The following is a 24,979-nucleotide window of genomic DNA, read 5'->3' on the forward strand; positions in this document are numbered from 1 at the left end:
TTATTATTATCATATTATTATTATTATCATTTTATTTCAATTATTAAACTGTTTTTATCTCAACCCACAAGTTTTTCTCACTTGTGCTTCCCAAACTCTCTCCCCCATCCCACCAGGTGGGGGGAGTGAGTGAGCGGCTGCGTGGTGCTTAGTTGCCGACTGAGGTTAAACCACGACACTTCAGTATTTCTTACAACACATTATAAACCTCAAAATCCGAATCTCAGCCTTCCAGATGCTCTGCTTAGAGATGTTGTTCCCCTATGAACATGTATTACTCTCACTGATTGGATAATATTCAAAATAACAAGTAAATCAAAAGCAAAATTATTCTTTAGTGAGGACAAAATAAAAAGAGAAAGAACAAGGTGTAGGTAAAATAAACTGCTCACCATTAAAAGGTATTCCACCGCTCTGTCAGGATTGTTGAAGCTGGCCCTCAGCGCCGCGATTACTTGCTCTCGTTCATAGCCCATTGACATGATCTCAGTCACCATATTCTCATAGGACTGACCTGTCACTAGAAGTAACATGACCACCATTTTAAGGGAATAAGGCAAAAAAAGCACAAAAAAGTTTCAATGGATAAATTTCCTTTCTACCCAAATTTGAGTCGTTCATTGAAGAGTACAGAATAGCTCATATTAAACTTGTCATGGTTCTGTTGCTTTAACTCCAAATATATTCTGGTGGTTTCATTATGCATTTGATTGAAATAGTAGAGGGTAACGAACACAACGCAAACTTCTATCGAATAAAGCAGCACTTGTGATACTTCTATACTCATAATTGAAATGATATTCCCTCTCTATGCTTTCATCTAAGGTCAAGGGCATCCTCACAGCTAATATTAAATTCCTGATGTAATCAAGAAGTCTCCTGCAGTGTAAGTTTGGAAATGAAACTTCCCAGGCAGAAATCTGCCTGTCAAACTGTTAGCCATTGAGGTTTTTCCAAATAAAGACTTTAGGCTATGCTATGGTTAGATAGATGACAAATAGTGATGACCAAGTTACAACTGTGTATTGCTACATGCTGGTGATGATGATCAAAGTCATTTAATCAACTTAACATGGACCAACTCAAGTCAGGCAGAAGACTTAAAGTTTTATCTATGAAAGTCACTCAAGACCTCAATGAGGGTTCAGGAGAACAAGTTATCTCATTCAATTCATGTATATTTGACTAGACATCCATCAGATCAAATCCCCCACCTCTTACAGCGTATATGGACTAAAACTGGCCCGCACCTGCAGCCATCAAGACAAAAGGGTACACATGCTATATGTGGAGCAATTTAAGGAAAACTGATCACTACACTAATGGTATCATAGGGAAAATTATTCTCTCTTTTCATAACCCATTTTATTTCCCATCCTTAAAAGCAGGTGGCAGGTTTAACAATTCAAAAGAATAACTATTCTATTATAAATTGTACTTGAGCAACATCTTAAAGGCTATCTTCCCATGCAAAACCAGAAAAAAAAACACAGCCAAACCTCGACATTAAAATACCATCTCCTTCCTTGGATAAAGGTATTACTGATCTCAGTGGAACCCTACTATTGACTCTGTAACACTAGCAAGCTAGTGGCAGGAGAGTTAAATAATTAAGTCACCATAAAAAACAACAGATTAAAAAAAGTAGAGGAAACAAATACTGCTAGAGCTACTCTGTTAAGACAATTAAGTCACAATTAAAAGAAACAAAGAAAATAACAAGTTTTATTCCCTTAGGGAGAAGGATTTTAACTCAAGCCAACATTAACACAACCAGGTTGCTTGATTTTTAAAGAATGCTTCCAAATAATCAGTGGATGTACGACTGAGGGCAATATACTCAAGAACAAATAATGAAACAGCTCTAGCCCAAGGATACTTGTGCATTATCCATAAAGATAAATAATGGATTTACAACCCTTGACTAATTTGAGTATTTATTGTTCAGACTTCAAAATAATAGTGCCAACCTGAGTTTAAGGAATGGTAAGTTCATGTCTTCATATACAACTACAAGTTCAATCTTTTTACATCTACCTTCATTTTTTCAAAGACATAAAAAAAAAGAATCACCTAAACGTCACTCTAAAGATACATATTTCTGTACATATCTTCAGAGAAGCAAAAAAGCCAAGCCAACAATTGTCCCAACACAGTGATTTTGCTAAACTTACTGCTCATGTTCTTTCCTACACAGCACTAGTTTACCCTTGCTATTGTTAACAAACTAATCAAGGTAAACAGCAGACAGAACACCTTTTGATCTAATTAGTTACTACTAAAACATTTCTGTAGTGCTCTTTCAATATAAGCTAGGTAGAGACTAGAACAGTATGAGAGATTTGGTACAGAAAAAAAAGATGCCAGAAGGTCGACTGGCTCTGGACTGGCTGCTACATAAGCCACAATTAAAAGCCAAAGAAGGAAACAGAACTACTGCGACTTTAGGCACATGTACTCCATATACAGTCTACTTACAAACAAGTCATGTAAAAGGAAGACCAAGAATAGTAATTCAGGAATTGCACACCAGCAGTGTCATGATATGGAGTCAGGCCTATCTCTACATAGTGCTACTGGGAATATTTGTGAGGTCAGTGCTGAACTGATTCTGTGCTTTCCTTTTGTCTTTCAAATAACATTTTAAAGCTGGATTAACTTTCAAAACCAGTTCAACACACTCCCCACAATAATTCTTGTCCCATGCCCGAAAGAAAGCTTAGGCTGCTCCAATGAAAGATATGGTTGCACAGGAACTGCAAGACGTGCAGACTTCGTGTAGCACACAAAGCCAGATCGGCTTTCAGTCAGCGTATCTAACTGAAAACAAAAACAATTCAGTAGAAACCAATCCCTGCTTTTAAAGTAAAGTCAATTATCTTCAGACAATGTAATTGAGAAGCCACAGTAAGAAGATGCCTAGGATCCTGCTTAGGATGTAAAAACATACTACATGAATTTGTGCAAGCAAATTCCTTTTAAGACAGCTTCTAAAGAAAAAGAACCACAGAGTTCATGCCTATTCCCTTTGAAAATTTTTTGGCATCTAAGCCTTGCAGTGTGCTTACCCAGGAAATTAGACTCAATGCCTGTTATTTCCAAACAGTTAGGGGCACGTGGATTTACTGTATCAGATACCAATCAAAGAACTTTCATATAAAATGGATAGTGAGGTGACACTCTCCTGCTACATTGAAAAATTAATTTTTTTTCAATTCTAAAGATAACTGAATCAAGACCACCAGCTTAATTAAACTTGTTGGTCATTATTGTTAACATCAGTATTTGTGATGACCACATCTTGGCCACTAAGGTATAATGAATGGTTAATGAAACCTGCAGCACTTCTGGTAGCAGCAGTCACGTTAGAAATTTAACAGAACTCGACTGGTTGTCTCCTACAGTATCTATCAGCTATTTCAGCTCATACATTTCTTCAGCCTAGAACCGTATGTCATAATGTAAGACCTAAGCTGCAGTTAGACAGACTAAGCCTGGTGGCTACCACCAATACACGTAAAACATTACTACTGCTCCTAAATCACCTTGGGTTGTTTAATCACAACACCTGCCTCCAACATATCCATATACCCCTACACAAAAATGTAAGTGAAACTCTTTAATTGGTTTAAATTTTTGTACCAAGTTGCAGCTTAATGTTTACAGAGATAAGACAAAATAAAAAACCCACCTCCCCCTTATTTCTGTGCCTTAATTTACTACACTCTAAAAAAAAAAATAAAAATCCCCTTCAAAAAATTTAAGTAGGAGTAAGGAGTTGTGGGTTTGCCTAGTAATTTCCTAGCTACCAGAATCAGCATAAATGAGGGGCAGAACTTCCTATTGTTTTTACCCTGTTTATTCCACTGAGAAACAAAGACATTTAAACTGTCAAAAGAAAAGTGAACTGACTGTAAGTATATGGAGGCATTCATTCCTCAAACCAGATAGCAGCAGATTTGGTGAATTTATCTAATCTAAATGCGTCAAAAGACAGTACTGTCAAAGCTGGAACAAATGAATAATAAAGGCAGCCATTTTATCAGACCTGCACACTGGGAAGCAAAGGTGAAAAGAAAAGCGTATACATATTTACATCCAGTCTTCTGTTCAAGCCACTTCAAACTGAATAGTTAGAAGACAAATTAAGGCAAACGGGGAAAAAAACAGGAATGATAAGGATCTTCCTTTTACACAATAAAAATATATGAAGTGAAATATTCTTCAGTAAAGAAGTTCTTGATCCTGGCACTAAGATACCAACTTCAGGTCTTAGAGAAGAGTACTTTGATTATAACTTTAACAATGACAGATACAGAAGAGAATGTCAACATCTGCTAATCTGTCATTTGTTTCTGCTGCACCGAAATAATGTCTACATTAAAAAAACACTCCACTTACCAAGTGCACTTATAGCATCCTCAAAAAGATTTGATCGAGATGTATCACCTGTTGTACTGTAAGATGAAGACAAGTGCAATGGTAATTACAAAACTTTGGAAAACTTCCTGTTTTTCAAAAAAAGCAGCAGCAGCTGTAACTCTAATAGCCCGTTTTGTTTCTAAAAAACCAACAAAGCTTTCTAAAGAGCTCTCTTTTGGTCTTATAGTGAGACCAGATTTTACAAACTTACAATGCTACCATTTTTAACGCAAGGCCAACCTTCCCCCCTACCCCCCAATAGTTTGGCTCTTGCCCATCTGCTCAGGGATTAGCCATCTGCTTGCTTGAATGCTTTCAAGGGTGGGAAAACAAGGTGGATTTTCAAAAGCACACAGCAGTCTCACTAACTGCTTCCCCATAAGTCACCGGTTTGACCTCAATGAGGACCCAAGGAGGTCAGTGGCAAGCACTTATTAAAATCTCAGTATCCTACTTTCCCAGGAATATAAACTGCTAACATTTGCAGTTACTCCATCTCAAGTTATCAAAGCTGTTAAATTACAGGATTAAAGGGTCACCTCCATGAACACCAAGGAACACAGAGGCACAACACCAGGCAGAGGAACCCCAGTTAACTCAGTCAGAGCCAAGAGTGCCCCTTTCCTGGTTCCTCCCAGGGCTGCAACTTAAAGCATCAGCCCCTTGGTCTCGGGGTGACACCCCTGATGGGTCAACAGGAGAGGCTCCCCAGGTCCCCTTACAGATCAAGGACATTACTGCCTACAGGGTGGTGCGACTCACCATGGGGTGCCAGGAAAAAGCGTTTGGGGATTGTGCAAGACTTATTATGGGATATCTAGGGGAAGAACCAAAGGCAGGGAAAGGGAAGCATCAAGGCACCCTGCAGATGAAAAGCATGGGTAAAGAGAGAGAAAAGAGGAGAAAAAGGGCCAGTCACAGGTAAACAGCACTTGCCTGGTCATGCCCTGCACCTAATCACCAGTCCACCCTGCCTTCTAATTAAATTCCCTTTCTAACTATTTTTCATGCTGGGGGTTCTCTCTAGTCTACATGCATGTGTGTGTATGGAAGTCTTAAGTGCCCACAACTGGACAGCGAACCATGAGTCACAGGGATCCACACGTCTGTGGAGCCAGCAACTGCAGAGACCATACACTGTGGAAGTCTCAGTGCCAGCAACTGGAGAAGGGGCCACAGGGGTCCATGTGCCTGGGGTGTTGGCAACTGAAGAGATTAGAGTGTATGCATATTCTGTGTGGATGCATACGCTGGCATGTGTGTAATCACCAGCAAGCATCAAGCTTGACTACAGCGAGAAGGGTAAGATGCTTGGGAGCCAGATATTGAATGGCTGTAAGTCAGAGGCAGCTGCTGGAGAGACCGGAGGGTCTGAGAGAGGAGCTGCTGGAGAAACTGTAATGCCTGGGGGTCAGCTACTGGTAAGGTCATAGGCCTCAACCAGCTAGTGGAGAGACCTGTTCGTGTGTCCATGAATGAGGCAACTGGGAGACCAGGGGACCTAGAGACTAGCTACCAGGTTCAGTGCATCTCTACAGCCAGTTCCTAGATGGATCCTCTGTGTGTGCACGCGTGCATATGCGTGCAAAGAGAATCTAAGTATCAGCAACTGGAGCAGGGTTGCAGGGCTCAGGCAGTCACATGCCCAGGTACCAAAAACTTGGGAGACGGGGAGATCTAGGGGCCAGCTATCGGAATAAGACTGTCTAAGGCCAGCTTAGACTTTGTATGTTTGTACATACGTATTTTGCACTAGTGGGCTTTGCCCTGAGTAGCCAGAGGGGAACAGGATGCGACTGCTGGTGTTGTATGGTTGCATGAGTGCTGTTTTTCTCCTGCCTGTGTTGACCTATGCAGCCAGCCATATATATAGGTATATACATATTGTGTGTATGTACTGGAAATACATGTTCAATCTGGATACTTGATAGACCTGGGGACATGGAGCTGCAGCAGCCTCGCATCTATCAGGCTACCAGAGTCGGCAACTCCTATCAGCAAGTGAAAGATCATCAGATTAATCTGAATCAGTTTTCAGAAGGTGCCACTAAAAAAATCTAACAAGGCATTTACAGAGATGCATTTTTTAATGCAAGAAAAAATCTGTTGCAACAAGAATGCTTCACTAGTATTTATCACTAGTAAGATTTACAACTAAAAAAGATCAAAGGCGAAACAGGACACCAGCTTGCCTGGCCATGTCTCAATAAATCTTCACCAGCCTTAGTAATTTAACTTCTAAAGCAAATGAGAAACAAGCAGTACTCACTGAAATCAAGGCAGGTGGTAACTGCAATGTATTTGTTAAATTGTTTTCTTGCTTCCTGTTAAGTATGTACACTGAGGCTCGCTTACTGCAGTTTTACAACACTGCAATCTGTACATGGAAAACCTGGAAAGCACTGTCTCAGTATCAAAGATTAGACTAAATCTTTGAATCTAATGGACAAACTGAGCAGCAAAAAACCCCACCCATTAACATTTAAAAAATTCTAAGTTATTTGACTGATAAATGAAGCTTCATTTGTATTCCATTTTAAAAAGAGGTCCATTTCTCAGAATCGCAAAATTAAATCATCAGTTAGGGTATTTAGTGCACGAAATTTGTGATGACATTTTCAAGATATTAGCCAATTGCAAGTTTTGTTTCCTTACCATCAAATCAATATTTGATGGTGTCTAAGTACAACCACTTCAAAAGTTAATGTCTTGTGCGCCAGTATTCACATAAATAACACACAAATAATTGAAAACCAGTGTATGAAAAATGAAGACTTGATGCTACGCAGCACTTCAAGGGTCATTAAATTACAGTTAACAACATTTTTGTCCCATGCAATACTTAAGCAACTTAAAGTGAGCAAAAAAAGGCGACAGTATACAAAGGGATGAAACCTCTAACTTCCATTTGATTTTCCTAAATGTAGAGAATTGAGATTAAAAGCTATCCCAACTCCCACAACTATCTGCAGATGGGCCAAGGAGCATTCAGAACAAATAAGCTTGTAGCTTTAAGACATTACATGATTAAGAGCAATACTATATCCTACATTTTGGAAGAAAAAGTTCTTTCCAGAAATTAAGAGACTCTTAGAGCAATAAAGAACTTACGGTTAAAATCTAACCAACATGATTCAAAACACAATTAGAGGTCTATGAACAGGACAGGACACATCGCTCTGAAGTCTTTAAGAGCTTTGTCAACAGTAGATCCCCACGCAGGTGAATATCCTCAGTCTGAAAAGAAACTTGTGCCACAGTAACTCTGAAATGCCTAACGAGAGCACAAGTCCTGTGTCATTTAACTCTCCACTGCACAAGGTTTAGTCCCAAGACCACACTTCCCACAGGAGAAGGTTTAAGTGGGGAGGGGCACTTCTTACCATCAGTAATGTTATACTTGAGCCAGAGACTGAAGTTACAGTTAAGAAAGAAGAAAAATTACGTAGAAAAGAGAAAAAGATTGGACTAACACTGTAATGGAAAATTCAACTTAAAATCAAAACTAGAAGCAACAGAAATGGAGAGGGAAGCCATTTTTGGAGGTTTATTCATACCTGTCAGTTGATGATGGGCTGACAGCAGCTGGTGCCTCAGGTGGTTTTTCTGCTGGCTTCTCTTCTTTAGGAGCACTCACAGGTGCAGATTCACAAGCAACTGCATCTGCTGCTGGTGGTGGAGGGACAGGAGCTGGCACAGGGGCGGCAGCAGGGATTGGTGCAGTGACTGGTGGGGGAGCTGCAGTTGTCGAGCTAATAGTAGTAGTAGCATTTGACTGCTGAGTTGCTCCAGCTGCTGCTTTGGGCTATAGGAGAACAACAGAATTCAGGCATAGCACAAAGCTCCTAAACCCATGCTTTCTATAGTCAACACATTAAGTTCTGTGTTTGACATTGCTGCCTTGACATCGAGCATAACATTAAAATATTGCAAGACATTAAATCTATAGTGCCTTTTATTGTGTTTAAGCAGGCAACTGATAGTGTCAATAAAGTACTTACTTAGACACCTAAGCAGCCACACTATTTGAGTATGAAGTGAAATGCAAAGATAAGATCTAAATATTTATAGACCACAATACTCTAAACGTGACAACAATCTTGTGTTTTACAAAAGTGCATTTTTCAGAAGAAACTAAAACAGTTGTCAAAAGACAGCTGACAAGCATAACAAGCATAAGGTTTTCTCACCACTCAAATTTGGAAAAAAGTGATACAGACAGAAATCACATTTCATTATGAATGCTATTTTCTGGAAAATGAGACGCTAAAAAATTTAAACTTAACCTGCAACAAGTTCTACTTATGTACTCTTTACATTCAAAGCACTACATAAATAACTTTTCACATACTTGAGTTCTGTAGTGAGCACCAAAAATCCAGCAGAATCAAGGACTACCGAATCTACAGCAACAAATTTAGAGTGGGTAACACTTGCCTATTATTGTGATTTAATCTTCACATCTCTATTGGAAACATCAATTTTGCTTGGACGCAGTATTAATCCCATTATATAGGAATTACACTGTTCAGAATGCATGTAACTTCCAGCTAAAGTACGGAATTACGTTTTTGAAAGCTGCATCACTGTAGTCCCTTACCTACAAATATCCTTAAGGATTGTCAAGGCTGACCACCATCTCTGCCTTACCAAGAGAAATAGCTGAACTTTAACAAAACACAACTACTTGTTGAAGGTGAATCACTTTCAGACAATGTTTGCTTAAACTAGGAAAAACATATTTCCTCCTTTTGTCTGAAAGGAAAGGAGAGGTTGAGAATGAATAGCTTCCAACATGATGGGCACAATAAAGAACATTTTAAAAAGCATTCAAAGAAAAACACTGAAACACGTCTGAGCATCAGACAAAGTTAGTGGTTGTGCTTAAGTGACAGGGCATGTCTTATCCAGAAAAGAATCAAGGAAAAGGAAACTGAGCTTCAAGACTTCTCAAAAAGACTGTAACACTGAAGAAATGCCCAACTCTGAAACATGGGTCCTTTAACATCAGAAGGTATTGCTTTTAGCAGTTCTTCACGGAGGTCTGTGTTTCTTCTGCTATAAACAAAATGAAAGCTGTACTCCGAAATCCTATCTGCACATGTTTTCTTGTACTAGTAAATGCCTCTTCTCCAGGCAAACCACTGACTAGAAAGCTGTTTGTTCAGGAAGACAGCAATAAGTTACATTCAAACAGAGAATCTAATGAGCTAATATCAGATAGAAGTGAAGGGCAACTGAATATAGGTTTTCTTTGTTACAAGGAGGACCTCTAACTCCAAAATGAACTTCGTATCTCAAGACAGAGATGAAGCCAGTTTTACTGAGATCCCAAGGGTCTGGAATGCCTAGAAAATCAGTGGCTTGATTCCTGGAAGCAATCTGGCGACTGGTTAAGAGGAGAGATACTTCAAATACATGTCACAGTCATTCCTTTTAATTTGCCATCGCAGTCATTCAAATCTCACAGGTTTGTTGATCGGCATATGTATCCTTTCTCTATTGGTTTAAGCTGTTGAGCTTGACAAAGGAAACAGCCATGAGTTTTGAAAAGCAACATGGCAAGACTGGAAGAGTTCTGTACAGAGGATTTAGTAACAAACTATCTAGGTTCCCTTCTTCATTTTAATAATATCACTGGAAAAATAACACAGGGAGACAAGAAAGAAGAAACAGTAAAATCAGCCACTGGCAAATTTTTTCTTTGATGTAAACATTCATCACAGAACACCACCAACAAACTAGGACTGTGAAGCAATATTTTGTATCTATTTGCACAAGCATTTATTTTTACTGTTGACCAAAACTTTCACATGATCAAATTCCACTGGTTTTAAGGACAGGCATATACAATCACTCATCACAATGAAAAAAAAGAATGAAATTAATCTAATTTCCTTTTCAAAAAAAGGACTACTCACTTTTGTCACCATAACCACCACAAAGTTCTTCTCATCTATTTTGTATTCTTTAAGAGCAGTATCATCATTAAGGATTTTACCTGGCAAATTGAACGGATACAAATTAAGAAGTTATTTAACAGATCATTACATGACCTTGGGATTCCCTCATATAAACACAGTTCCAAAAAAAAAAAAAACAAACCACAAAAACATGTTTTATGCAGATTTATAAACATTAATAACCCTACAATAAGTGTTCTGGCTATTAAGCTTTGGCAGTAGAGCTACAAGTAATTTTCCTCCTATGATGTCCGCATTACTAGTCACCTTGAAGGCTGTTGCCGTAAGTGTTGAAGATGCTTCAAATCATTTAAAACGGAAGCGTTAAATCTACAGAAAGGTTTATCGGACCTTTAACACAGATACAAGTAATGTAGAGGAAAGGCTTTAGCATACAATAAGTTTAACTGAGTAACTTATGCCTGCTTACACACCCTAGACACAGTAAGAAAATGCCTTCCTGCTTATCTTCTGTTTGCCCTTCAGATGTAGTAAACTATCTACAGTTCCCTGCCACAGACTAAGTTTATCTGCATTAGATAAGTTTGTGACTTTGCAACTTTAACAATTTGTTTTTAAAAGAAGGGTAAAGCATTAGAAAAAGCTAGAACCATTCCACACCCTGCCACCTTGACAGAAGGATGAAAAAAAAATTATCGGACAAAACCAGAAACATTTCTTTGTTATACTACCACTTTTGATGTTACATAAGCAGAGATGGTACTGTGGCAAAGTCAATTTGCCTCACATCTATAAGAACTCAGAAACACATTAAACCACCCAGACTTTTTTTTTTAGGATAAGCTGATTTAGAGGAAGTACCACAAATCAGAAAATTAAGTCTGTATTTCAGTGAGTTTTATAGCACCTACTTCTACTACAGAATTTTCAGGAAATATTTTACCATTTTAATTGATTCATTTTTCTGAAGATGTGCCAAGGACCGCTTCCTTATTTCAAGAAGAAAACACACATTTTCATTACCATTCTCAGTGCTAGCGGCATATACCACTTAACTGTAACTAGCAGGACACATCCTTATCCTGATGATTGCAGGGAAATCAAGCAATGCATGCACATTATGGCACTTGGAACACAAATGAGGTTGCACTGTCCTACTCTCTACTGGTTCTACCAGTCTTGCAGGTCAAGTACTCAAGAATGTATTATATGTACTGTGGTAGTAGCAATACCTTTAATAGCTGGTGCAGCATCTGACTCAGAACCTACACAGGTTTACTTACAATATTCTGGTTTACAGGTACTTTAGGGAAGGAGCTTGCACAATGTATATATGCAGACACCCTATCTTCTCAGGACACCACCACTCTCAGGGTTTCTAGACTTTACCCTAATACAGATTACAACACTACAGAGCCACCTCACCGTTGATTAGCATAACCTTTTTTTAAAAAAAATTTGCAAGCATTTTTAATAACAAATGGAATACTTTTAATCAGGTTCAGTTGGGATATCATTCTGCTTTACCAAACTATGAAAATCCTAAAGCTCATTTTAATCAAAGTAAAAATGTCATCAATACACCCTTGTTGTATCTCTTGTTGAAGAAAAAAATACAATCAATCTTTGGATGGCCTTCTATTCTAAATCTTATTTCCTACATTTCCTACTGCTTGTGAGGATTATACAATGCTGCAGATAAATTCTGGCTTCTGAAAATGCTCAAGTCACATCATATGATCTTACGCAACCCTTGATTTTTTTAATCACAGAAATATAATGCAATTATACATATTGCACAACGCCTTCTGCCTTGTTCATATTTCTTTATTATACATGCAACTTTCACCTTAATGTTCTTCATATGCATTCCCTTCACTGAAGTACAAGGGACATAAAACTTGCTAAGAAATATAGTCCAGTGGCTTTAGTTTATTAGAAGTGGAAAATCAATACTGTTTACAAAGCAGTATACTGACAAAGTAAAAAGACCACCAAAGTTTCTTTCAAGCATGATTTGAGAGGAAAAAGCACTAGAGTGCTTTTTCTAGAGTGCACTAGAGGCGGTATTGGAATAGAATTTTTTAAGTTCCGACATGAAGCGAGAACAAAAAACTGGATCTTTGTATTGATGCCACAATGGACCAGCCAGGTAGAAAACAGTAAAAAAATATTGCCAAAAAAATTTCAAAATATGTTAGCTCAAATAAAGTAACTTCATGTCTTTAGCTGACATTAGCCAGCTTTTTGCTAGCACATAATACATGTTTCTAATAACAGAACTTAAAAAGTACTGGAAGTACCTTTGTATAGCAAGGATTTGGTGGTGGGTTTCGTTTATACAAAAGAAATAATCTGATTTTTAATTCTCTGAGGTATATACAGGAACGCTTCAGCTATACACAGCATAAACTGAACAAAAGACAATAGTTAACCCAGAACATGAGATGTGATCTGCTGAAAGCCTGATTTCTTGTAACAAAAGCAATAAAACCAAAATTTCTACTTCACCTCACATACCTCACCCAGGACTAGCACTGTTAGCATATCATGCTGTAAGAGCAAAGATAACAAGACATACATGTATTAAAACCTAAAAAATTCTGATTCAAAATTAAGAGTTCCCTTTGACAATGAGGTTTGTTGTTGGTTTGGTTTTGTGTTTGGGTTTTTTTTTAACCTGTCTGCATTTCAGTACCTATAAACTTTAGAAGACTTAACATTCACATCAAAGTCAAAGAACAACATAAAAATAAAGTAGATTCAGATACAGTATCTTCAGAATATCCATTACCTGCATAAATTAGTTTTTGGCCAGCTACTGGAAAAGCATCTTTCCCCCTTTCTGATTCAATCTTCTCTTTCAGTGCCTTCACCTAAATCACAGAAACAGTATTAACAAAAAAAAAAAAGTTTCACAATACAAACCTAATTAAGTACATTTTGTTCTAAGTTTTAAATACTAAAAAGTAGTTTTTAGCCATATCTTGATTATGGCTCAAAGTACATCAGTCTTCCAAAGACGTCGTTGTAACCACTTGCAGAGCAAAGTGTTCCCTTCCCAAATAATCTCTAGTGCTTAATCAAATTAGGTAAGTAATTTCTCCATGAGAAGTCTTTAAGTACGAGTTTACAACACAGTTAAAACTTGAGAAATTTGGGCAAAAAATGCTTTTATCTACTGATCCATTTCCCCTCCCTGTTCCCCCCCTGAATGCAGGGGGTACACATGCTATACACAGCTGATGTGTGTATAGCTTTCTTCATCATAATGACTCTTCAGGCAATGCCTGGTTTTTTGGTAAGGTCACCCTGACATTCAATTTAACTCACTGGAATGACTTGAAGTCTTGATATGCAAAGACTCGTGCAAACTGTCCAGTTGTTAATTTTATATAGCAGTTTTCAACTCCTTCCCCTCCCCGATAATTTTTGGAGCTTTGCATAGCAATTTTAAGCTTACACTTGAAAGCGTTTTGCCTTATTTACTTTCTTACACAGACCACTGACATATAGTCCGCACTTTCAGAGCACCACATACAATAGTTCAAATGACGCTGTGTTAGTTGTCGTGTATCAGAATGCCTATATTCTCCAGAAAAACTGCATAACGCTCTCCTGAGGAGATAAAAGATGTTCCTGTAGAGGCACTTCTGTACTGATATATTGAAATCATGTTTTAAGACAAACTGCCAGTACACAAACATTCATTCTTCTTGCTTCCTGACAAACACTCTCCCAATATATGTAAAACAAAGACAACCAATGTTATGAACTTATCACTACAAACTAACTCCATCTTCTAAAGTTGTTTTTTTTTTCCCTGAATATTCAAAAGCTTTTTTCATGAAACACTGCAATTGAGATGCATATACGTCACTATTTAACCAGCTAAGCACGTGAAAATGTGTTTATCTCGACAGCTTAATCGGACTGGCAATTACTTGTGCCACAGGTAGCTGTAGTATTACCATTTTTTGTTAATTTTTAAAGCTGTAGCTCACTATTAGGGTTGCTTGAGTAGTAAATACACTGAAACGGTATTTTCAGGTGCTAAATGGTAAATACTTACTGAGAAGTTGAGCTTTGTGATTCTCAGCATAATTAAAATCTGTCATCTACTTCACATGCCAGTCATGCTTCCTGTCTTCACTTTATTCTCCTGTTAATGACGTCTTAGACCTTTGTGTTACCTTTCTCCTTTTCCTTCATTGGTCCCCTCACTTCTTCTGCCTCTTCCTCTCAGATTTTATTTCCATGTTTCTTTATCAATCTCTTTACCAGGCTAATCCTTTCAGTTTGGATGTTTGGTCCAAAAGGGACGAACCAAACTTTAACACTCACAATGGAGCTGCATCTTTTCAGCAGTATACATAAAAAGGCATGTTTGTTTCACCAGGCTTCATGACCCAGCAAAGGCGGCCTGCAGAATCAAACCTCTTCTCTAAGCTTACACCTGATGTAGGTGATTAAATCACTAGCCACACAAGGATACAGAACACAACATATGACTTCCCTCTATGGGATTACACCAAAATAGGAAGCCAACTCTTTTTTTCCTCAGCAGATGAAGGATGCTTTCGGTATTCTTATTATACATGCTATTCCAGCACCTGCCAAAAGCTTTAGAATCAGTCTCCAGCCAGCCAGTTGCTTTTCCACAGCAAAACTAACTGCAGCCCACTGCCATCCATAAGCCTTCAAGGCAGGGTCAAACCATTACTCATTTTAATAATAATTTGCTGATAGCATCATCGTTCTCATGTACTGACTTTATAAAAGTCTGCTCAATCCCTGGATTTACATTTATTTTAAAAGAGTATTTCCTTGAAAACTAAAAATCTAATTTGTTATTTCCTCCCCAATTATTATTTAAGGCTGGAAGTCACTCACCTTAAAAATGAACAGTCTCCTTAGGCCACAGATAAGCCATCAAGCAGTTTTTCTTGAACTTTAAAGTATTAGATACTTCGGACAACTCCAGTTAAGTGTCCTGCACCCACTAGGGCAAATTAACCCCCTCAATCATGTTAAAAGCCTGTTATGTTTTCAAATGCCTACTTTTTAACACACTGCTTAGCTATTCATATATTTATGCACTTGTACTAATCACTCAAAGACGAGGTGTCAAAGCTTCTTTTTTCATTCACAGTCACCATATTTGTCACAGATTTGTAACAAATATTGTAATGTGATCAGCAGGTACAATCTATTTTGAGGGAGAAAATTAAGGCTTGTTTCATGTTCACTGCACTCAATCAAGCTACTGGTTTCAAATGTCTACTTTGACTTCCTCATGTTTTAGTGTTTGAGTTTTATTCCAGACTATAGTCTTTTTCCTACAAGGAACAAAACCAAAATCTGTTCTCTCAAATAAAAATGTCTGAACAGCTAAATATGGTAGTTTAGGTCAGGACACACTAAACACACGTTAATTACTACCCAATAATTGGATCTATGTGAAGGAGTTAAGATATTTACTGTAGTAAAATACTGACAGTAAAATTCCAACGATCCATTTGCCTTTGCTGCCCACCTCATGTGCAGTGCTTCCCCATACTACGATGTGATTGATGTACTGCAAGTGACCTGGGGCACTGCCCTCTTCCAAAACCTTCTGTATAAGTCTGCGACAAATGACAGGGCTATGCTTCCATTCCTTTGGGAAGTGGCACTCCTCTCCAGACATAGGCAAACGGCAGTTTACACTACGGGGCCAAGGGAATTGAGAAAAAATGTGTTAGTTACATCGATGGCTGAACAACAAGCAGTATTCATAGAATCATTGAATAGTCTGGGTTGGAAGGGACCTTCAAAAGTCACCTAGTCCAACCCCCCTGCAATGAGCAGGGACATCTTCAACTAGATCACGTTGCTCAGAGCCCCGTCCAACCTGACCTTGAATGTTTCCAGGGATGGGGCACCCACCACCTCTCTGGGCAACCTGTGCCAGTGTTTCACCACCCTCAGCGTAAAAAATTTCTTCCTTACATCTACCCTCTTTCAGTTTAAAACTATCACCCCTTGTCCTATCGCTACAGGTCATACTATAAAGTCTGTCCCCATCTTTCTCATAAGCCCCCTTTAAGTACCGAAAGGCTGCCATAAGGTCTCCCCAGAGACTTCTCTTCTCCAGGCTGAACGACCCCAACTCTCTCAGCCTGTCCTCATGGGGGAGGTGTTCCAGCCCTCTGATCATTTTTGTGGCCCTCCTCTGGACCTGCTCCAACAGGTCCGTGTCTTTCCTGTACTGAGGGCTCCAGAGCTGGACATAGTACCCCAGGTGGGGTCTCACCAAAGCAGAGCAGACGGGCAGAATCACCTCCCTCACCTGCTGGCCACGCTTCTTTTGATGCAGCCCAGGATACGATTGGCCTTCTGGGCTGCAAGCACACATTGCTGGCTCATGTCCAGCTTTTCACCCACCAGTACCACCAAGTCCCTCTCCACAGGGCTGCTCTCAATCCCTTCATCCCCCAGCCGGTATTGATACCGGGGGTTGCTCCGACTCGGGTGCAGGACCTTGCACTTGGCCTTGTTGAACCTCATGAGGTTCACATTGGCCCACTTCTTGAGCTTGTCCAGGTCCCTCTGGATGGCATCCCACCCCTCAGGTGTGTCAACCACACCACTTAGCTTGGTGTCGTCTGCAAACTTGCTGAGGGTGCACTTGATCCCACAGTCTGTGTCATTGATGAAGATATTAAACAGTACTGGTCCTAATACAGACCCCTGCAGGACACCACTTGTCACGTATCTCCATCTGGACATTGAGCCATTGACCACTACCCTCTGGATGTGACCATCTAACCAATTCCCCATCCACCAAACAGTTCCACCCATCAAATCTATATCGCTCCAGTTTAGAGAGAAGGATGTTGTGGGGGACCATGTCAAAGGCCTTACAGACATCCACACAGATGACATCCATAGCTCTTCCTTTGTCTACTGATGTAGTCACTCTACCATAGAAGGCCACTAGGTTGGTCAAACAGGACTTGCCCTTGGTGAAGCCATGCTGGCTGTCTCGAATCACCTCCCTGACCTCCATGTGCCTTAGCATGGCTCCCAGGAGGATCTGTTCCACTACCTTCCCAGGCACGGAGGTGAGGCTGACAGGTCGGTAGTTCCCAGAGTCCTCCTTTCTACCCTTTTGAAAAGTGGGTGCAATGTTTCCCTTTCTCCAGTTACCGGGAACTTCACCTGACTGCCATGACTTTTCAAATATCATGGAGAGTGGCTTGGCAACTACATCAGCCAGTTCCCTCAGGACTCTGGGATGCATCTCATCAGGTCCCATAGACTTATGTTCATGTTCCTCAGGTGGTCACAAACCTGATCTGCTCTTACAGTGGGAGGGACTTTGCTTCCCCAGTCCCCATCTTGTGGTCCATCCACTTGAGAGGTGTGAGAAGAGAGACTGCCAGTGAAGACTGAGGCAAAAAAAGTTGTTGAGTACCTCAGTCTTCTCCTCATCTGTTGTAACCAGTTTGCCAGTCATGTTCATCGAGGAGGTACACTTTCTTTGACCTTCCTTTTCTGGCTGACATACCTGTAGAAGCCCTTCTTATGACTCTTTGCATCCCTTGCCAAGTTCGGCTCCAGCTGTGCCTTGGCCTTCCTGACCCCATCCCTACACAACCAGGCAGTGTCCCTATACTCTTCCCAGGATACCTGTCCCTGCTTCCACTGCCTGTGCATTTCCTTCTTGCCCTTTAGTTTGACCAGCAGGTCTCCACTCATCCATTTTGGTCTCTCGCCTTCCTTGCCTGATTTCTTACACTTGGGGATTGAGAGCTCTTGTGGTCTATGGAAAGCGTCCTTAGAGATCTGCCAGCTCCATTCTGCTCCCTTGTCCCTGAAGGCAGTTTCCCTGGGGGTCCTATTGACTAACTCCTTGAACAGCTGGGATTTTGCTTTCCTAAAATTCAGGGTCCTGACTTTACTCTTTGCCTGACCTGTATCCCTCAGGACTGCAAACTCCACCAGTGCATGATCACTGCAGCCCAGACTGCCTCCAATCTTGACGTCACCCATTAGCTCACTTGCATCGGTGACCATCAGGTCCAGGATCGCATCCCCTCTGTTAGGGCTGTCTATTACCTTGCTTAAGTTTTCCAGTGGATACCAGGGTGGTTGAAGTGCCCCAGCAGGATGAGAGCCTGCGAGCACGATGCCTCCTGTAGCTGGAGTAAGAAGGCTTTGTCAATAGGCTCCCCTTGATCAGGCGGCTTGTAGTAAACACCAACTACAAGGTTCCCTTTGTTGCTTCAGCCTCTAATTCTTACCTATAAACTTTCAACCTGCTCGCGGCTATTCTTCAGAGACAGCTCTTCACATCTATCCATTTCTTGATGTAGAGGGCAACCCCCTCCGCCCCTCCTTCCTCGCTTGACCCTTCTGAACAGCCTGTAGCAATCAATAGCTGCACTCCAGTCATGGGATTCATCCCACCTAGTTTCAGTAATGGCAACTAGGTCATAGCTTTCTAGCAGCATGGTGACTTCCAACTCTTCCTGTTTGTTCCCCATGCTGCGTGCATTGGTGTAAAGGCACTTCAGTTGTGCTGTCAGCCATGTCATTTTCTTAGAGGAACACACCTTAATCCCTTTGAGGTATTTCACCAGTGTTTCCCTGTTGGCTGCGATTACCTCAGGGGTGCCTGGCTCATCTCCATAAGGCTTCAGGTGTACTGCAGTGTACCCAGCACATCTCAGAGCAACAAGCTGAGGGCCCTCACTAGCACCCCATCCCTCTAACCTTGGCGTGTCGTCCCACAGCTTGTCACAAGTAAGCCTGATATTATCCCCCTTCAAGTCTAGTTTAAAGCTCTGTCAATGAGCCCCACTAGCTCATGAGCAAAAACCCTCTTCCCCCTTTGAGAAACGTCAATCCCATCTGACGCCAGCAAGTACCGTGGTCTTGTACGCTGGTACCGTGTTGACCATCCCATTATTGAAAAACCTGAAATTGTCACAGTGACACCAGCCACAGAGCCATATATTAATAGGCTGGGTCCATCTGTTTCTTCCCATGTCGCTACCTGCAACTGGAAGGACAGAGGAAAAAGTTACCTGTGCTCCAGATTCCCTTACCAACCATCCCAAGGCCCTGAAGTCTCTTTTGATTACCCCTGGACTACGCATTGCAGCTTCATCACCACCCACACGGAAGAGCAATAACGGGTAATAGTCCAAGGGCTGTACCAGGCCAGGAAGTTTCCTAGTGATGTCCTTAACCCAGGCCCCCAGGGAGGCAGCAGAGTTCCCTAAGAAGAGTGTTTGTCCGGTATATTGGACGCTCTGTTCCCCTCAGAAGGGAGTCACCTGCAACTATAACCCATCTTTTCTTCCTTGTGGAGGTGGTCGTGATACAGAGCGTAGGCCTTTCTGACCTTGGCAACACCTCTAGTGTAGATGGACCATCATCCACATCATCCATTGACTGACCTTCCACATCCAGAGCCTCATACCTGTTGTACAGAGGCACCTGGGAATGTGAGGTGGGCAAGGAGGGGGCTTGCCTGCCACCCCAAGCATGGACTTGCCTCCATTCACTCCTTTCCTTTAAGCTATTGCCTTCTGCCTGGTGGGGGGAGGATACAGGATCCCCTTGATCTTGTTTTTTTTTCTAGTGGCTGTTCCTGTTTCTGTCTCAGGGAGGGCAGAGCATGGTTCCACCTGTCTCTCTCTTTCTCAGACTCCCTGATGCTCCTTAACCTTTCTACTTCCTCTCATAGCTCTGCGACCAGGCTGAGCAGATCATCCACTTGGTCACACCTCACACAGCTGTTCTCACTACTGCCATCCATAACCAGTGAAAGGCTCTGGCACAACCTGCAGCCTGAGACCTGGATGGCTGCATGTTTTCATGGGAGCTCTGTCTGTGCTGCCACACCCATTCTAGCAAGTGCAGAAGACACAGCTTTCTGCTGGGTGGATACCACAGCTAAACTAAACTCTTTCTGAGAGGATGATGACCATCTTGAGCTGGTAGGGTGACGATGCCCTTCCTGCACACCCTGCCACCTGCTCTCTAGGCTGCTTTTTAGAGGTGTGGGGGTGGCCGCCGTTGCTCTGGCAATGCCCAGGCCTTGTCAGCATCTCCCACAAGAGCTGCCAGCTCCTGGTGGGTCTCTCCACTGCCCTGGCATTTCCCTGCCTCAGGAAACCCCCCTGCATGCCAAGATCTGTCGCTCCACTGTGCATCAGGCCGGATCTGGAGCTGCTTCCCTCAGCTTCAAGTTTATACTGTAGTTCTGGCACATCTGGTACTACCACACTGGATGGTGGTGTTACCTATTCAAACCTCAATAGTATACAGTTAATCTCTGATCCCTACTGGGTTTTCCAACAAATCAGACAGTTCTTGAAGGTTGAATGAATTCATGCAACCACCCCTTAACTTTCCATTTTTTTTTATATGATGGGGCAAAGCGAATATGTATTTTGATATGTATGGGGCAAAGCGAATCTCTGTTAGTCCAGTATTGTAATAGGTGCTCCATCTGAGTTGCAGCCAGCACTAATCAAAGTGATACCTGTAGTTCTACCACTAATGCTCTAAGAGATCAGGCAGTTGACGTATCAAAGGGGTATCATTACTCATTTCTACAGTAGCAATGCTAAATACTCAATGTCCTCGTGGATCCTTAAAATATCTGTTCCTCAAAAAAGTCAGTGCCCAAGATGCAAAAGTAAGTCCCGTCACAACATCATGAGGTTTAGTTTCCTTTAGTGAGGCTGAATTCAGCTGCTACTACATGCAGCTTCTGCTGGCCTATACAGAGTAAGAGTTAATGTTAACTTATCTATGAGTTACTGTTATCCTATATACACTATTAATACACAAGCTCCAGAGTAGGAGTACTGCATGCACTGCCTGCTAGACTCCTACCCCAAGCATGAACCCTCAGATTCCACAAGATTACACCTGGGAAAACTGACTCGGCAGCCACAGGCAGTCTCAGCCTTGTCAACATTCAAGAGACAGCACTTCAGTTGTAAAATCCCCTTCCACAGTCCAAAAACCTCCCTTTGGATCCCACTCCTGACATCATTTTTATTAATGTTGTGGTTTAGGTCAGGACAGACTAAACACATACATTAATTACTATGCAATAATTGGATCCATGTGAAGGAGTTTGGTATTTATTGCCTTGGTGAAGTAGTTCATATTAATGCAAATAATACTACGAAGTTACATGAAAGCAGTCATCTCTGCTTCCCCTTTGCTTTCTGACAGGAGCAGGGCTGCAAGCTGTCAGGAGGAGCAGCGTGCTCAGGTGGTGGTGCCAGCTGCCTTTGCCTGGAGGATGGTGACTCCTGCTGTGCAAGCTTGGTCCCAGGCAGGTCCAGAGGTCCTCCACAGCAGTACTGAACATAGGAACAAACTACGCATTTGCTCCTCAAAGAACAGAGGCAATCTTTGGCTAAAGCCTGCCAATACAGTGGCCATGACTAGCTTCTTAAAGGAATTTGAAAAAACTGGAATGCTGAAGAGAGAAGGCCATTACAGTTTTCAGTACTGGTCATCTTTATTCTCTGTACTTGCCACATATGTCAATCAGTTTAAGAACAGATCATATACTAAATTCAAAAACAAATTACTTCAGTTCTTAAGATACATTTCTCCAGCTGACAGTTTACAAAAATCTAAAACAAATTTAAGCTTAACATAGCTCAGCTAATTTACAGCATTTTGCTAATTATATCCATAGGCACACTGCCATTTGCAAAGGCAAAGATCATTAACATAGGTGTCTCATTTAAATGGACACTCTACTGTGAACTTTTGCCAAAGATATCTAATGTGCTACAGTGATTGACAGCAATTTAACATACCATGAGCTCCAAATTATTAATTAAAAATTCTGTAATGTAGTTCAAGTTGTTCCTATAAAACTGAAAATACATAAAATAGTCAAGTAACTTCCAGAAAATACATTTCAGAATATTGTTTAACTGGTTTATACAGAATAGTAATTTACATAAGTGAATTCTTTTGCAAGATGACAGATTCCCTTAAGTGACTGCACCTATTCAAAGGAGCAAATGAAAAGGACTTCCACTGAAGCCACCTCTTAACTACTATAGCTTGAATCTGCAAGAGAACGCAGTCAGCTGCAGACGTCAGCATTCTCCTGTTAGAGGCAGAAGTTCAAGAAACACTCAGACTAAAATAAGTTTTTATAAACAGTGCCTGCCTGTTCTTTTGGCTGTCATCACTGCCTAGCCTAGGAGGCCAGAAACACTTCATTTGCAGATACCATACTGATTCTCAGAATAAAAAAAGGAACAGATAACATCAGATACATCCAATTTAATAGTAACATGCTAGTGGCATAAGATTTCCTCTTGCAGTTCTAATTGGAGTGACTGAAGACTTTGTACCCACTAATGAGAAAATACCCATGCCCTTAATTCTGCCAACAGAAAAGAATACTAAGGGCGCTCCCTAAACAACCTGTGCGTCAGACACAGCAGTCTGAACCACCTTCATTTAGATCTCAACTGTAAAGGCCCCTTTTTCCAGGAAAAAAGAAAACAAACAAACAAACAAAAAAAAAAACAACAAAAAAGAGAGCACTCTCACTGCTCTTCAGAAAGGCAGCTACATCTTCCAGCTTGTGGTACAGTGAGCTGCTGAAAAAAGCAAGATCCTGAACTTTGCCTCTAGCAAATTAGGTCACTGAGAATCTACACTTCAGCATCACCATCAGCTCAGGGTTTTTAAGTGAAAATTGATTTTGGTAAAGCACACCCAGCACATTGATCTGTCAAACTTAGAAAGTAGGTTTAAGATATACAGTCAACCTCTGTACCCATAACATAGTGACATATTTTTCTCAAAAATACAGATCCATAAGCCAAACCTCCAGGCTACCTAGCTTTATTCCACCTGATCAGAGTTCAAAATACATTTCAGTCCTCAGAGAATCCCATTTTTCTTCTGCCCTAATAAACTTTGCAGCAGAATAAAGGGAACCCATACTTTATGACAACACCTTTAAGAAGGAGCATCAATTCATCTGCTAACGCTTAACCTAAAGATTCAGAAACAGCACACTTGCACACTACAGTGGCCAACTCACAAGACAAGATGGTTTTCTTCTACCCCCTATGAATTTAGATGCGAACCTCGCCCTACTATTCGGAGACTGTACTGAACACAATGTCCCCAAGAATAGATGCCACACAATCTGTTTAAGAATCAGAGCTGATCGACTCTTAACTGAAAAACTGAGGTCTGCCAAAGAAATACCAGTCCCTAACTGCATCCCCGCTGGGCATCCTAAAAAACGGGTGACATGAAACTGCTAGTGCTAAGTTGCCCAGTTGTTCCCTACAGGTATTTTAGCCAGCTAAGCAAGCAGGGTATGCTGGGTTCCATTTAGGCAAGTAGTTCCCATAGCTCAGCACATTGAGAAAACTCCCTCCCTTCCTTCTCACACACCAATCTCCGTTTCTCCTACCTTACGCACTATGCTAAAACAGAAGAGGAAAAAAATCAGTTGATTCTAAGACACATTTCGTAATTCCTAATAAACAAGTGGACAGTATACTTCTATCAACTTTAATTTATAATTACACAGGCAAGATAAATTTCTTCATTTCTTGAGATCTATAGAGAAACTGAATATAAAACTGAAAAGGACCTCTTCCGACATCAAGCCACATAGTGGCCTGCCACACTACCGTCTTCATCAGGAATCTGATCCGCCTTCATCTAAAGACAAGTAAGGTTTTTTGCTACTTCTTCTACCATAAGGCCGCTACAAAGTTTATTCTGATCTTGGAAGCCTCTTCCTAATTTCCAGCCCAAATTCATTCATAGACTATTGATACTCATCTGTTTTTATGCTGATGTTGTCATGCAAGCATGAATAGCCTTCCCACCTCCCATGGTGCTTACCACTGTAAAACATTTATACGCCATTATCAAATCTTTCTCCCAGCTTGTGAGCTAAGCTAGCCTGGGCCCTTTAGTTTCCTTCCACACGGGAGTCTCAGTCTTCCACACCCTCCTAGCACCTCTTTCCTCCACCTGCTCTGGTGGAAATTCATCCCCCTTGCGAACAGGTGGCAGCACACACGTAGTAGAGTGGCATCACTACTCCTACTGGAAGTTCCAGGATCTATAAGCTTCAGGGCTTCATCTTTTAGTGAATCCAACTCATTAGTCTATGCTGCTCATTTGACAGCCATTTCCAGAAGACTGACCCCCAACCAGGCAGCCGAGTACAAATTTAAACTTTGTGCTCATGTTTCTATTCATCTCTACTCAAAATCATCAAATTCTTATAAAATTAATAAAAGGACTATGAAGAGATAGATCCCAAGACTAACTTGGAAAGATCTTCACTACCAACCTACCTACAGTTGAACTCTTTCTCATTTTGAGAAGAGACTCGCAAAGGTTTGTTTTAATCCAACTTACAATTCTCTACCAATCTCCATCTTTTCTGTAATGGACTAACAGGTTTCTCCCACATTTTGGGAACAGTCATCATTTAGACAAGGATGAAAGCTTTCAGTCCAAAGGGCTTTGCTCTCCTCCTCTTCCCTGAGGGAGGACATCCTAGTCTAAACACTCCTGTTTAGAATTTAGGCTAATATTCTCAAGTTTTCCCC

General features: G+C 40.9%; 1 protein-coding gene across 1 annotated transcript in view; it reads right to left on the reverse strand.

The window, feature by feature from the left end:
- RAD23B (RAD23 homolog B (S. cerevisiae)) overlaps positions 1-15,957 on the reverse strand; it is a 33,534-nt gene extending 17,577 nt beyond the window's left edge. Inside the window, exons 1-6 of the mRNA XM_009325354.1 lie at positions 15,883-15,957; positions 13,141-13,222; positions 10,344-10,423; positions 7,980-8,227; positions 4,402-4,457; positions 393-520 (exon numbers count right to left, since the gene is read on the reverse strand). Of these exons, the coding sequence (XP_009323629.1) occupies positions 393-520; positions 4,402-4,457; positions 7,980-8,227; positions 10,344-10,355 (444 nt within the window). The 5' untranslated portion in view covers positions 10,356-10,423; positions 13,141-13,222; positions 15,883-15,957. The remainder of the gene's footprint in view (positions 1-392; positions 521-4,401; positions 4,458-7,979; positions 8,228-10,343; positions 10,424-13,140; positions 13,223-15,882) is intronic.
- Between the last annotated feature and the right edge of the window lie 9,022 nt (positions 15,958-24,979).

The sequence above is a fragment of the Pygoscelis adeliae genome, unplaced genomic scaffold (genome assembly GCF_000699105.1).
Source record: "Pygoscelis adeliae isolate BGI_AS28 unplaced genomic scaffold, ASM69910v1 Scaffold430, whole genome shotgun sequence".
Taxonomy (NCBI): Eukaryota; Metazoa; Chordata; class Aves; order Sphenisciformes; family Spheniscidae; genus Pygoscelis; species Pygoscelis adeliae.